At 45.3% G+C, this 15,049-nt stretch overlaps 1 protein-coding gene across 2 annotated transcripts in view; it reads left to right on the top strand.

The window, feature by feature from the left end:
- LOC140354967 (1-phosphatidylinositol 4,5-bisphosphate phosphodiesterase beta-1-like) overlaps window positions 1–15,049 on the top strand; it is a 314,396-nt gene that overhangs the window by 227,878 nt on the left and 71,469 nt on the right. For both annotated transcript variants that reach the window (XM_072440120.1, XM_072440121.1), the window contains exon 9: window positions 2,424–2,590. In XM_072440120.1, coding sequence (XP_072296221.1) covers window positions 2,424–2,590 — 167 coding nt within the window. The remainder of the gene's footprint in view (window positions 1–2,423; window positions 2,591–15,049) is intronic.

Here is a 15,049-nt window from a genome sequence, read left to right as displayed (position 1 = left end):
GGCCTCCTCCCTGGGGAGTGGCCTCCTGCCTGAGGGGAGTGGCCTCCTCCCTGAGGGGAGTGGCCTCCTCCCTGGTGAGAGGCCTCCTCCCTGAGGGGAATGGCCTCCTCCCTGAGGGGAGTGGCCTCCTGCCTGAGGGGAGTGGCCTCCTCCCTGAGGGGAGTGGCCTCCTGCCTGAGGGGAGTGGCCTCCTGCCTGAGGGGAATGGCCTCCTCCCTGAGGGGAATGGCCTCCTCCCTGAGGGGAGTGGCCTCCTGCCTGAGGGGAGTGGCCTCCTGCCTGAGGGGAGTGGCCTCCTCCCTGGGGAGTGGCCTCCTCCCTGAGGGGAGTGGCCTCCTCCCTGAGGGGAGTGGCCTCCTGCCTGAGGGGAGTGGCCTCCTGCCTGAGGGGAATGGCCTCCTCCCTGAGGGGAGTGGCCTCCTGCCTGAGGGGAGTGGCCTCCTGCCTGAGGGGAGTGGCCTCCTGCCTGAGGGGAGTGGCCTCCTCCCTGAGGGGAATGGCCTCCTGCCTGAGGGGAGTGACCTCCTGCCTGAGGGGAGTGGCCTCCTGCCTGAGGGGAGTGGCCTCCTGCCTGAGGGGAGTGGCCTCCTCCCTGAGGGGAGTGGCCTCCTGCCTGAGGGGAATGGCCTCCTCCCTGAGGGGAATGGCCTCCTGCCTGAGGGGAGTGGCCTCCTGCCTGAGGGGAGTGGCCTCCTCCCTGAGGGGAATGGCCTCCTGCCTGAGGGGAGTGGCCTCCTGCCTGAGGGGAGTGGCCTCCTGCCTGAGAGGAGTGGCCTCCTCCCTGGGGAGTGGCCTCCTCCCTGAGGGGAGTGGCCTCCTCCCTGAGGGGAGTGGCCTCCTGCCTGAGGGGAGTGGCCTCCTGCCTGAGGGGAATGGCCTCCTCCCTGAGGGGAGTGGCCTCCTGCCTGAGGGGAGTGGCCTCCTGCCTGAGGGGAGTGGCCTCCTCCCTGAGGGGAATGGCCTCCTGCCTGAGGGGAGTGGCCTCCTGCCTGAGGGGAGTGGCCTCCTGCCTGAGAGGAGTGGCCTCCTCCCTGGGGAGTGGCCTCCTCCCTGAGGGGAGTGGCCTCCTCCCTGAGGGGAGTGGCCTCCTGCCTGAGGGGAGTGGCCTCCTGCCTGAGGGGAATGGCCTCCTCCCTGAGGGGAGTGGCCTCCTGCCTGAGGGGAGTGGCCTCCTGCCTGAGGGGAGTGGCCTCCTGCCTGAGGGGAGTGGCCTCCTCCCTGAGGGGAATGGCCTCCTGCCTGAGGGGAGTGACCTCCTGCCTGAGGGGAGTGGCCTCCTGCCTGAGAGGAGTGGCCTCCTCCCTGGGGAGTGGCCTCCTCCCTGAGGGGAGTGGCCTCCTCCCTGAGGGGAGTGGCCTCCTGCCTGAGGGGAGTGGCCTCCTGCCTGAGGGGAATGGCCTCCTCCCTGAGGGGAGTGGCCTCCTGCCTGAGGGGAGTGGCCTCCTGCCTGAGGGGAGTGGCCTCCTGCCTGAGGGGAGTGGCCTCCTCCCTGAGGGGAATGGCCTCCTGCCTGAGGGGAGTGACCTCCTGCCTGAGGGGAGTGGCCTCCTGCCTGAGGGGAGTGGCCTCCTGCCTGAGGGGAGTGGCCTCCTGCCTGAGGGGAGTGGCCTCCTCCCTGAGGGGAATGGCCTCCTGCCTGAGGGGAGTGACCTCCTGCCTGAGGGGAGTGGCCTCCTGCCTGAGGGGAATGGCCTCCTCCCTGAGGGGAGTGGCCTCCTCCCTGAGGGGAGTGGCCTCCTGCCTGAGGGGAGTGGCCTCCTGCCTGAGGGGAGTGGCCTCCTGCCTGAGGGAGTGGCTCACATAGTCCATGTCGAGGGTGAGAAGGGTCGGCTGTGATCCGACCTGTTCGGAGACGTACAGCTCCTGCAGAGATGGAAGTCTGCAGCCGATCACCTTCTCAGCAGAGGGCGCTGTAGTCTCTGTTTGTCCCTGGCTGTGGCTCCAGTGTACCACACGGTGATCCAGACGAGGCAGCAAGAGCAGGTGTCTCCAGACCAGAAAACTGACATTTAAGATTGTATATTTCGCAGTATTGAAGTAGTAGTTTTCCTTGGTGAGAAGAAGAGGGGACATTTATCTATTTGCTAATCTCCTGTGAACATTCTTTAATCTGCTCCTCCATTCCACTGTCGAAATGGGATTAGTCCAAACTTCTTAAATCGTTCAGATGAATGTTCTGAACTCCAGCCATTTTGACTCATTTCCACAGCATATGTTGCGACTCACCATCCCAGCCTGAGAAATGAAACACGTTTTAATCAGATCTCATAATTTACGCCAAATGTAATCACCAGCCCTTCGGTGCGTCCCCCCCCCCCCCCCCCCCCCCAACTCCTCGCCGCCTCCTCGCCTCTTTAATTACCCCTGTTCGAAATCATCAAATCGCTCCTGTTTCTCGCTATAATTCTATTTGGTGTCCACAGGGGGGCGAAGAGCCGGCAGTTCCTCACCTTGGAGCAGATGACCGAGTTCATAAACAGTCAACAGCGGGACCCGCGGCTGAACGAGATCCTCTACCCGCCGCTCAAGCCCGAGCAGGTGCAGCTCCTGGTGGACAAGTACGAGACCGATCCGGAGCTGGCCAAGAAAGGTCAGTGAGGACGGGGGCACGGGGACACGGGGACACGGGGACACGCACGCACGCACGCACTTTCACAATGTAACGAGGTTCTGTTCTTCGTGTTATAGATATATAGTCGTGTAATGAATGTAGTTACAGTAATATACCAAAAACACAGAGCAAATGTTGAGGTTATTGCTTTGCCTGTAATGCTCCACAGAATGGCATTAGACAGAAGTTCACAGATCCACAAGGGAAATTACTTGGACATAGTATCTCACACGTCACACAATATGTAACAAAGAGCTAAAAAAAACAAGAATTACCTGTACAATTTACCGTATTTTACGGACTATAAGTCAGTCACCAGTCAAAAAATGCATTATAGAGAAGAAAAAAATATATATGAGTCGCATTTTGGGGGGAAATTTATTTGATAAAATCCCAGACCAAGAACAGACATTTCATCTTGAAATGCAGTTTAAAATAATAACAGATGAGAGAACATGGTGAATAGGTGTACGTATGCTAACGCTAACACCTTCAGCTACATGACGCACAGACAGAACTGTGGTAAGTGTCTGGTATGTTAACGTAACATATGAACAGTTATTCAGATAACTATAGCATAAAGAACATGCTAACAAGTTTACCAAAGCATCAGTTTTACCCCAAATCACTAAATCCATTGAATTCTTCTTCCTCTGTGTCACTTCTAAACAACTCCACAAACTCCAGAGGAAGAGGAAGTGCAGATTCTTCTTCTGCGTCGCTTAGAGCCTAGATCGCCCTCTTGTGGTTGTCAGTGTGAAAATAACAAATAATATCACATATAAGTCGCTCCAGAGTATAAGTCGCACCTTTTTACATAGTTTTGGCTGGGGTGCGACTTATAGTCCGGAAAATCCATCCATCCATTTTCTACCGCTTGCTCCCTTTCGGGGTCGCAGGTGACTGCAGAGTCCGGAAAAGAAAAAAAAAAAAAATCAGGAAAATATGGTGGATAAATAAACTAAGTCACTTTTTTTTTTAGCTTTTAGACGTGTTATTGTTGAATTGTGTTCACAACGAACATGTGGCTCTTGTTGCATAGCGTATATGTTCATCCCCACTGCTGACAGTAGAGGGCACTCTGAAGCCTAAATCACCTTGGAAACGGCCAAATGTATACTGTACTAAAGATACTGATCCCAATGTGACCAAAAAGCATGTTTAAACTCCACGTGAAGCCACAAGATGTTCACTATAAAATATCAAATAAATATATCTATATCCATGGTGATGCCACAAGGCCGGGTTACAGCTCAGGTCTGTGAAGAGGCGATCCTGCTCACAGTGAAAAGGTATTTTTGCAATGGAATAAACTACAATTGCGTAAATGTAAGATGAGTTTGTTGTTTAGTTTAAGTTTCATTGCGATTGCCACGAGCCGGTGGATGAACTGAGCTCCAGAAAAGTGACAGTGGCTTATTAGAAAAACAAGCTCAGACCAGTTGAATGTTTGTCATCTCCTAGCAACAAAAAGAAAACACCTGAGAGCTCTGTGTTTATTTGCAAACTGGGCCCAAACATATTTACCAGTGACGTGCTGTGTAAGTATTTCAAGGTCTCGCTCCCCCGCCGGCCTGTCCAACCCCCCCTCGTCCCCGTCTTCCTCTGTGATTTTGGCAGGGCCGTCTCCATGGCAACGTGCCGCGTCCGAAGGCACAGAAAGAGAGGTCATGATTGTGGGGTGCCAAGGAATGCAATGCTGGAGAGTCTGTAAATATCACATGGCACTCAGTAGGGCACCGTTTGGCACAGATGAACTGCAAACTCAAACAACCTGGAAAGTGTGGTACAAATGATAGAATTGGTACATGTCAGATTTTTTTACACGAAAAAATTACTTTTTGGAGTATTTGACACATTGTTCCATCATCAGAAACATACTTTGAGTTGTATTCAGCTTCACTCGCGCTTGTTTCGTTCAAGTGACGAATGACGGGTTTTTACAATGTTCTAATTTTGACTTTATTTGATGTATTTATACCTGTTGAACATATAAATTATAGTTTTACACCAATCGAGCAGGTATTTGTGGAGAAAATGTTGTAAAATCTGTTGAAAATGACAGGAAGTGACATCACACTAGGGCAGGGGTAGGCAAACTAAGGCCGGATCCCTTTCAATCCGGCCCGCCAAGCTTGTCCAAGTAATATTTAAAAAAATTATAATAATAATATTTTTCCTTTTTTGCCCTCAGGCATCTGTCTGCACGTGTATCCTTAATACATATGACGTGAAATCAATTAAATAATAGATTCAATAGCCTATATTTGACAGAAAAGTTATATTTTATTTGATATTTAATTTTTGGGATTTATTTTTATCCACACCAATTATGGCGGGCCGGATTCGAATATGGCCCCCGGAGGAAAATAATTGCCCACCCCTGCACTAGGGACACTAATTCCAGATTTACACAAAAAAATAAAGTCGCTCTCATATGTTTTTATTGGTCAAATGAAAAAAAAAGTACATTAGATGAGTTTCTGCCCAGTGTTTGCTGGGTAATTTCCTTGTGTGATGTCGTCAATTACAAACAGGAAGTGAAATTATAAACCTTAAAAATGTGCTTTGCTGTATAAAATTTTTGTGATTTTTTTTTTGTGCAAAATTCTAAATATATTTAGCTTGACAGCATTTTAGTTCAATGAGTCATCCGACCTGTAGGGGGCGCTTTAATCCTGTTTATAAGAAGAGACTCACAAAAACACTCAGTTTCAAATTTCCCAGAATTGTCATCAAAGTTTACACAGTTTAAACTTGACTTTAAAACATGACGTGCTAATCCTGACCTCAATCACAACATAAGAAAAAAGCCAAAACATCCACATAAAAGTTAGCATTATAATTATTTAAAAAAAAAAAAAAAAACATGTACAAAAAACATTTAAATACCAGGTAACCTTGAGTCATGAAAGGCGTTTTATGTTTTCCGGTCTTGCTCTTGTTTACTCATAGCCTCTAGATGGCGCCGTGGTTACGAAGTCGTGCAGAGTCTGTTTGTTTCCATGTTGTAATTCCCTCCGCGGGCAACAAAGCGACATTTACTGAAAACGAGCGATGTAAATGTTGATTACGCTGACATTTTTGTGCCTTTTATCGAATCGGGGGGCAAAACGTGCCCCTCACTTTGGGTTGCCAGCTCCTACTATAACTATCCCATGTTTATTATGAGCTCAAAAGGGCTTTTTATGATATCAACGATGTTCTCAGTGCTTTTATTTCACACTTAAGACTTAGAAAATTGATAAAAAGACAAAATAAATGCTGATTATATCAAAGTATACACTGACTTTGTGGCAAATTCTTACATAAAAAGACTGGCACGGGCACGACTTTTCATTCTGCGTGAACACAGACGTCTACGCTTTAAAAAACAAAACATCGTTCCACCGACTTGTTGGTTTTTTCCTCCTTTTCAATTTATCGCTCGACACCTGCGCTCCTCCGCTCGACGCCGTCTGCCAATTCACTTGGATTCACGCCGCTCACAGCGCCGCGGTTCTGCCGGGCCAATTTCCACCCGGCGTCAGATTGAACGCACTCACCAAAAATATGATAAGAAACCTGCTCATGCTATCAGCTTTCAGCGAGCGGTGATCGTATTTCATATGGATAACAGGCGCACGCTTTAGGTTTTGTTGAGTTTTAGTGATTATAAAGCTTATTTACGTCATATTCTACGACCAATTTGTGATTAAATGGTGTTTTGCTGTTAATATTGCACTGTTTTTATGAATGAGAATACATTTTCTTATGATTGGCTAATAAGTACCATATTTTCCAGACTATAAGTCGCACCAGCCAAAAAATGCATAATAGAGAAGAAAAAAACTTAAGTTGCACTGGAGTATGAAATGCAGTTGCAAGTGTGAAAATAAAAATAATATCAGTATAGTAGGACTATGCGCTATTGACAAAAATAATGTATGTTTTTAATGATTTATGATTGTAATTGAAATGATCATAACAACAATTCGTCAAAAATGTACCAAAAAAATTTACTAAAAGGTGAACTGTAACTTAATCACAAATATCCCTTTATACCCTCATTGTATCACAGAATAGCAGATTTTTTAGGTTTATAATTTCACTTCCTGTTTGTAATCGACGACATCACACTAGGAAACTCATCTTATGTCAAATGTTTTGACATTTATATGTCACCTATATATGAGAGCGACTTTATTTTGTTTAATTAATGTTTAGAGCATCAAAAATTATTTATTTTGTGTAAATTCTGCATAAACTGCCTGGAATACTTCTCCCTAGTGTGATGTCACTTTCTGTCATTTCTGATTTTTCAATGTTTTCTCCACAAATACCTGCTCGATTGGTGTAAAACTATAATGTATATGTACAACAGGTATAAATACACCAAATAAAGTCAAAATTAGACAATCGTAAAAACCCGTCATACGTCACTTTAATATTTTCTTGTCAATCTGCTCTTTTTGTGTGCCATATTATACATTTTCTGACTCCGGTTATAAAACACAAGTCCTGTTTGGCAGTTAAAATCGATGGACACGGCTAAAAGCTGCTCAAAGACATGAAGCGCTTTCGTTTCCGTCTGTGGCGTGAGCTGCCAGAATCCAGACAAGAACCGTGTAAAGCTGACGTCTCGGACACGGACGACTCATTTGCATTTTCAGTCTCTCAGTTCTGCCAACCCAGCGCTGCATTTGACGCCGCATTAGCCTCAAACTAAAGCAAAACGAGTGTTGCCAAATGCCTTTTCAAACACAAAACTTAAGCGTCAGAGATACTTTATTGAGAGGACGGTAGGGCAGGAAAAGTATACGTCATGTATTTTTTTTAATTCTTTCTTTCCTTGACATAAGATGAGTTGCTTGAAAGACAGAAATCTATCAAATACACAACAACAAAGATGTTAATTAAATCTAAAATCCTAGTCTAATATTTAGGAATGTGCAGAAGAAAGTAGTTTTGTTTGAATCCATATATAACAAAAGCTCAAACTACTGCATATAAAGCTCAAACTACTGCATATAAAGCTCAAACTACTGCATATGAAGCTCAAACTACTGCATATAAAGCTCAAACTACTGCATTTAAAGCTCAAACTACTGCATATGAAGCTCAAACTACTGCATATAAAGCTCAAACTACAGCATATAAAGCTCAAACTACTGCATATAAAGCTCAAACTACTGCATATGAAGCTCAAACTACTGCATATACAGCTCAAACTACTGCATATAAAGCTCAAATTACAGCATATAACGCTCAAACTACTGCAAATAAAGCTCAAACTACAGCATATAAAGCTCAAACTACTGCATATAAAGCTCAAACTACTGCATATAAAGCTCAAACTACTGCATATAAAGCTCAAACTACTGCATATAAAGCTCAAACTACTGCATATAAAGCTCAAACTACTGCATATAAAGCTCAAACTACTGCATATAAAGCTCAAACTACAGCTTATAAAGCTCAAACTACAAACCTGCACATTTTAGTGGAAACCAAAGAAAACCTGTTCATGTGTTTCAGTCACGTGACTTATCTGCTGTCACCTTGATTTTGAAGACGTCCCATGTGCTGTTGCCATGCCACTGTTAGAGAGTCATGAAAAACAGAGCATGAAACTGAAAATGAAAAGAGTTGACACACAGACAGAGGCTTTGAGCCTTATCTACAGCGGCGAGTCACGACAGCTTGTCACAACAAACCTTTATGAACATTTCCATCTGCTCTTACTCGTCCACACACCCTCTGCACCGGACACGCCCTCTGCACTGGACACGCCCTCTGCACTGGACACGCCCTCTGCACGGGCCGCGCCCTCAGCACCGGACACGCCCTCTGCACTGGACACGCCCTCTGCACGGGCCACGCCCTCTGCACTGGACAGGCCCTCTGCACTGGACAGGCCCTCTGCACGGGCCACGCCCTCTGCATGGGCCACGCTCTCTGCACCGGACACGCCCTCTGCACTGTACACGCCCTCTGCACGGGCCACGCCCTCTGCACCGGACATGCCCACAAAGCTTTCAAGCGCACGGACTTTGTGTCTGTGCTCTATCCGGACAGTTGGCAATGAGGCTCGTTAAAACTGTCTGCAAAGGCTAACGTTTATTAGCATAGCCACGTAATAATATGTAGACTAGCATTAGCTGCTAGCGACCTGAAACTAACAGCACAGCCTCAGTCTGAAGTCCACTGGCCCCTCCTGACTACAATAACACATTTCTGGACAAACGGGGTCTTTGGGGACGTGAGAGAAGAGAAAGAATCCTTTGTTTTGAGGCTTTTCGTTGACACAGCCCACAGTGAGCACGCAGCTTATGTCCTCAAGATGGCAGTAGCATCGAGTGTGTCACGTCACTTCAGAATCATGGATAGACACAGTGAGAGCGTGCAAACTCCACACAGAAATAAGTCGTTCATTAGAAATACCGGGCTGTCATGTGGCTTGTAAATGGACATTAAAAAGATATAACGAGACGTGAGTACATGATGTGAGTACATGACATGAGTACATAACGTGAGTACATAACGTGAGTACATAATGTGAGTACATAACGTGAGTACATAACATGAGTACATAGCGTGAGTACATAACATGAGTACATAACGTGAGTACATAACAAGAGTACATAGTGTGAGTACATAACATGAGTACATAACGTGAGTACATAACATGAGTACGTAGCGTGAGTACCTAACGTGAGTACATAGTGTGAGTACATAGTGTGACTACATAACGTGAGTACATAACGTGAGTACATAATGTGAGTACATAACGTGAGTACATAGTGTGAGTACATAGTGTGACTACATAACGTGAGTACATAACATGAGTACATAACGTGAGTACATAACATGAGTACGTAGCGTGAGTACATAACGTGAGTACATAGTGTGAGTACATAGTGTGACTACATAACGTGAGTACATAACGTGAGTACATAATGTGAGTACATAACGTGAGTACATAACATGAGTACATAGCGTGAGTACATAACGTGAGTACATAATGTGAGTACATAACGTGAGTACATAACATGAGTACATAGCGTGAGTACATAACGTGAGTACATAAGTGCGGCGCTGTGATGTTCTGTGTCGATCTGTTCCGGATTCTCGTCCTTCTCTGTCCCTCGCGCTCATCTCTCCATTTGAAGTATTTATCCAGCCTGAGGAAGACCACCAGCTGGTCCGTACAAGTGTCCTCCCATCCACATGCTGCCCTCCCTTCTGTCTCTCCCTCTCTCTCTCCTTCCTTCCCTTTCCTCTTTCTAACCCTCTGTTCTCTTTTTCGCACTCCACGCTTCTTAAAAATGTCTCTTCTTTATTTCTTCTGTCGTTCTCTCTCTCACCCTCCTTCTCCTCTTTCTTCTTTTCTTACCCCCTTCTCTTTCCGTTTGCCTTTTCCCTCTCTTTCCTTTACTATCGTTCTCATTCTCTATTGCTCGTGTTTCTTCCCTTCTCCCCATGCATCTTCCATTCTTTTGTTTTCTCACCCCCATCTCCCGATATTTTCTCTCCTCTCCTTGTCCACCTTTCCCTCTCTCTTCCTTCTCTCAGTCCCCTTTTCTAATCGTTGTCCTATTCTTTCCTCGTCTTACAGCCTCTCTTTCGCTCTCTCTCCCTCCTTTTCTGTCTCCATCCTTTCTCCTCCATCTTCTTTTCTCGCCCCATTGTCTTTCTGTTTTTCTCTTTTTCCTCCCTCTCCTTTACTATCATTCTCTTCTTCGTGTTTCCTCCCTTCTCTCTATGCATCTTCCATCCTTTTGTTTTCTCACCCCCATCTCCCTCTCTCTTCTCTCTCCTGTCCTCCTCTCTTCCTTCTCTCTGTCCCCTTTTCTAATTTTTCTCCTCTTCTCTTGTTGCCCTCGCTCTCTCTCTCTCTCCTCTCTGTCCATCACTCTGTGTTTATCTCCTTCTTCACCGGTCTTCTCCCATCCATCTTCCCTCCCTCTCTCTCTCTCCCCCTCCTGTCTCTTCTGTCTTTACCTCATCCCTCTTTCTTTCTTTCCCTCTCTCTCTCTTTCTCCCATTGACAGATGCATTGATCCGTAAACCATCCACATTAAAGGTTCACTGTGTAACTTTCCCCTCTTGTCCTCTTAAACGCTGTGGTTTTATAGCTCAGAAAACCTGCATTTTCACGCTCGCCTCTCCGCAGACCTGCCCCGTAACTGGCCCCAGCAGTGCCGCCTGATGTCATGTTTTAATCATAACAACACGTTTATTCTTGTAGCGCTTTTCAGGACTCTCGACAAAAAGAAAGCAGTCGATTTAAAGAACATTGACTGTTTTATGACTTTCCTGGTGGATGTGCGAGTCTCTAGTGTTATTGCTGTTGCCGGAGTCTCTCTCTAAAACCTACAAACCAAGTTAGAAATCTGTGGGTAATAACGGACTCAGACTTGAACTTTAAAAGCCACGTGACATCAATGACATCAGCAGCTTTTTACCATCTAAAAAACATTGCCAAAATCAAAAGTTTAGTGTCTAAGCCAGACTTGTAGAGACTTATCCATGCGGTTGTCTCCAGTAGATTAGACTACTGTATTTTAGTTTTAAGATGAATACTGTTTTGTGATTTGACAACAGTTTATCCATATTACAGACAGGTACAATCTTTCCCCTTGAACTGGACTAAACTGTGATAATGCTCGAGTGAGACGTGTTTAATTTTCTTTCTTCTCAGTTGCCATGTGACTTTAAACTTTTGGGGACGATACTGTCCTGTAAAATGTCAGATATGGTTACTTTAAATCTGAATCAATGTAACTTTCCATCAGTTTCATCAGTTTGTAAGACACACACGGTGCCATGGCGACGCCCTCCAGGACTGACACATTTACACATAAAAGGTAATTCACCTTTGATGGAAAAAAGAAGGGGAGACGAGGGTGGTGTAAATAATCATTATCGTTTTAATATAGAGTTTATATACGGTTTAATTTGTATATTACCAACTATTAAAAATAATTAATTTATTCATTATATACTACTTCAATTATATACTATGACAATTATGTACTATTTCTTTCTTTAAAAAGACAAGTAGGTGAAGCCACAAGGCAAAGTTACAGGTCAGATCTGTGAAGAGGAGAGCCTGCTTACAGCGAGAATGCAGATTTGAAATGAAACGCAATGTTCGATGAAGACGCTGAACCGATATGCCATTTACACACACACTGCGCCCCCTGCTGGTGACACCTGCAGCGCCCTGGAGCTGAGCACGGGTGGTTCTGTTTGTCCTGGAGCTGATGAAGTGACGGAGAGTGTGAAGCTAGAGTGTAAAGCTGGAGTGTGAAGCTAGAGCGTGAAGCTAGCGTGTAAAGCTAGAGTGTAAAGCTAGAGTGTGAAGCTAGAGTGTGAAGCTAGAGTGTGAAGCTAGAGTGTGAAGCTAGAGTGTAAAGCTAGAGTGTAAAGCTAGAGTGTGAAGCTAGAGTGTGACGCTAGAGTGTAAAGCTAGAGTGTAAAGCTAGAGTGTGAAGCTAGAGTGTAAAGCTAGAGTGTGAAGCTAGAGCGTGAAGCTAGCGTGTAAAGCTAGAGTGTAAAGCTAGAGTGTGAAGCTAGAGTGTAAAGCTAGAGTGTGAAGCTAGAGCGTGAAGCTAGCGTGTAAAGCTAGAGTGTAAAGCTAGAGTGTGAAGCTAGAGTGTAAGCTAGAGTGTAAAGCTAGAGTGTAAAGCTAGAGTGTAAAGCTAGAGTGTAAAGCTAGAGTGTGAAGCTAGAGTGTAAAGCTAGAGTGTGAAGCTAGAGTGTAAAGCTAGAGTGTAAAGCTAGAGTGTAAAGCTAGAGTGTAAAGCTAGAGTGTAAAGCTAGAGTGTGAAGCTAGAGTGTAAAGCTAGAGTGTGAAGCGCTTTTCCTTATTTATTTAGGGTGCGAGTCAGAATGTGGACGCGTCCCAAGTGTGAAGAACTCCACTTACTTCTCCATCAGGACTTCATCATGAGTCCTCTTTCCCCACACGACTTCTCCTCTGCGCAAATGCAGAACACATAAAGTTTGTACCGCACGGAGCAGAGCAGGGGGCCGCGCCCCTGGGGGCCGCGCCCAGAGACTGCTCCTTCTGCTGTTAGTAAAAGGGCCAGAGTCAGATAATTCTCCCTCGTACGCTTTCACAGAATAACTACTTAAACGTATTATTCGGAATGAAAATCACTTAACACGGGGCCAAGCTATTAATCATGAAATGTGTAAATGGCTCCTCAGATCCTCCCACTGGAGCAGAATGATATGCAGAGCGAGGGCAGGTCGGTGGAAGCGGGTCCCGCCGGCCTCTTTATGCTAATTAATGCGGGGTTGGCCCTGGTGCGGGGTCCTGGACTAATTAACGCTGGTTTGTGACATGTGAGCAGAACTCCCCCATCTCTCTCCACATCTTTCTCTCTCCCTGTACATCCTTTTTCTACCTCCCATGCTCTCTCTCCTCTTCCTCCCTTTCCTCCCGTTTTTCCCTCTTCCTCCTCTTCACCCTCACGCCTGGCGCCAGAGGAAGGGCTCGCCTCTACCAAAGGGGTACAGACCAACCACGCGTCCAGGGCAAACCGTTCTTAATGCAGTCGATATGTGGGAGTTTGAAGTCGCAGGTGGTGTAAACATGTAAAATATACATGTACGCGCTACACTTAAGTGACTGTAGTGATAAAAACGTGGTGGGTTGGACCATAATCATTCAATCATTCTTCTTACCAAGGATAACTTTATAATCACTAGACTCGTATGTAGCTTCATTCATGCTCGTTTGATGAATCCTGTTTAGTTCCTCTCTCTTTATATGAGCCTCAGAAAACACATGGTTTCAATTGTCCAGATTTGTGATGTCGTAGGGAGAGATTCAGACGACTCCTGGGTTGTTTTTAAGGCAATGAAGAATTATCACCAGACTCGTTCTGAGTATGTACCGTATTTTGCGCATGAAAAGGCGCACCGGATTATTAAGCGCACCATCAGCTATCTATGTACCATGTGTACTGGTCCATACATAAAGCTCACCGGACTCTAAAGCGCAAAAGATAAACAAAACAGACAAGTCAGAGTCAGTTGAGCTTTATGAAACGCGTTCAACTCATTCAGATCAACATTGTTCAACATCAAAACACACTCTGCTATCGCTAACAGACACGTTAGCATATCCAAATCAATTCTCAGTCAAGATCACTTGTAAACACGTAAAATACAAATACAGAACACACTCTGCTACCGCTAAAAGACACGTTAGCGTATTCACAACAACTCCCAGCCTCTCTCAGTTGCAACACGTAAAATACAACACAATACACTCACTTTTTCTGTTCATTCCTCATCAAATCCTTCAAATGCGCCGAAGTACATCCCGCATAGCTATGACCAGACGTCCCAATTTACCTGGGACAGCCCCAATTGTTTACGTCCCGTGTCCCGGTTTAATGTCTGCTGGGGCGCATAATGGTAAAAGCAGCCAAAGCGCCGATAGTGCTCCGTGCTAAAATCTCTTTGGTCATGTGATCCCGCATCTCGGATCCACGCGGCAGTTCAGTGATGATTCCGGCCTTTTGATCCCACAGTTGACTGATAATTTAGCCCGTAAGCGCATTTCTAATAATATAAGAGTTCCAATGGTTTCTTGGGGTCCTTTATTTACCGGTAGGTGTCTGCGTTGTGCCTGACTGAAAGTGTTGTTTACGTTTTGACAAAGTGTCGCGTGTGCCGCGTGCAAGTACTACTGTTCCCAGAATGCTTTGCACACATGTTGTTGGGACTTCCGGTTCCGGAGTACTGTAAATCTAGTCGCGCATCGCGTCTCGTGTCCCAAATCTTCTTTATACACCGTGTACCACACAAAATATCTTCGCGGTCAGTAAGCACAACCAGAAATAAACCATATATTAAGCGCACTGGACTATTAAGCGCACGGACGGCTTTTGAGGACTTTAAAGACTTTTACGTGCGCTTTATAGTGCGGAAAATACGGTATGGTGCAAGCTAGTTTTTTGTTTTGTTTATTTACTCAAAATTCCCCTTTTCTGCCAGTAGATGGAGCTCTGAAACAAATCCAGAACAGGAAGTGACTCAGAGACCTACACTACCTGTTAAACGTTTAAACAAACCTAAACAGAACAAAATACATAAACGACCTGAGAGTATGAATCAAAAGAAAAACGCAACTAAACACAAATACAAGCAAAAATCACAGTACAAATGACTGACAATAAAAGTCCCATTTAGTCCAAAGTCTATCGAATTTGTCCATTTCCAAATCAAAGTGCCCATGACATGTTTTTACGATTGTCTAATTTTGACTTTATTTGGTGTTTTTGAAAATTTTGAAAAATCTGTGAGAAATGACAGGAAGTGACATCACACCAGGGACATTCCAGTCAAAGTTTATGCATAATCTACACAAAAGAAACACATTTTTTGACTCTTTAAACGTGAATTGAACAAAATGCTGGGTAATTTCCTACTGTGATG

The sequence above is a fragment of the Eucyclogobius newberryi genome, unplaced genomic scaffold (assembly GCF_026437365.1).
Source record: "Eucyclogobius newberryi isolate DKJ021-1_F unplaced genomic scaffold, fEucNew1.0.hap1 SCAF_1, whole genome shotgun sequence".
NCBI lineage: Eukaryota > Metazoa > Chordata > Actinopteri > Gobiiformes > Gobiidae > Eucyclogobius > Eucyclogobius newberryi.
Note: the sequence above shows the minus strand (reverse complement) of the source record. Positions and strands in the feature narration are given on the sequence as shown.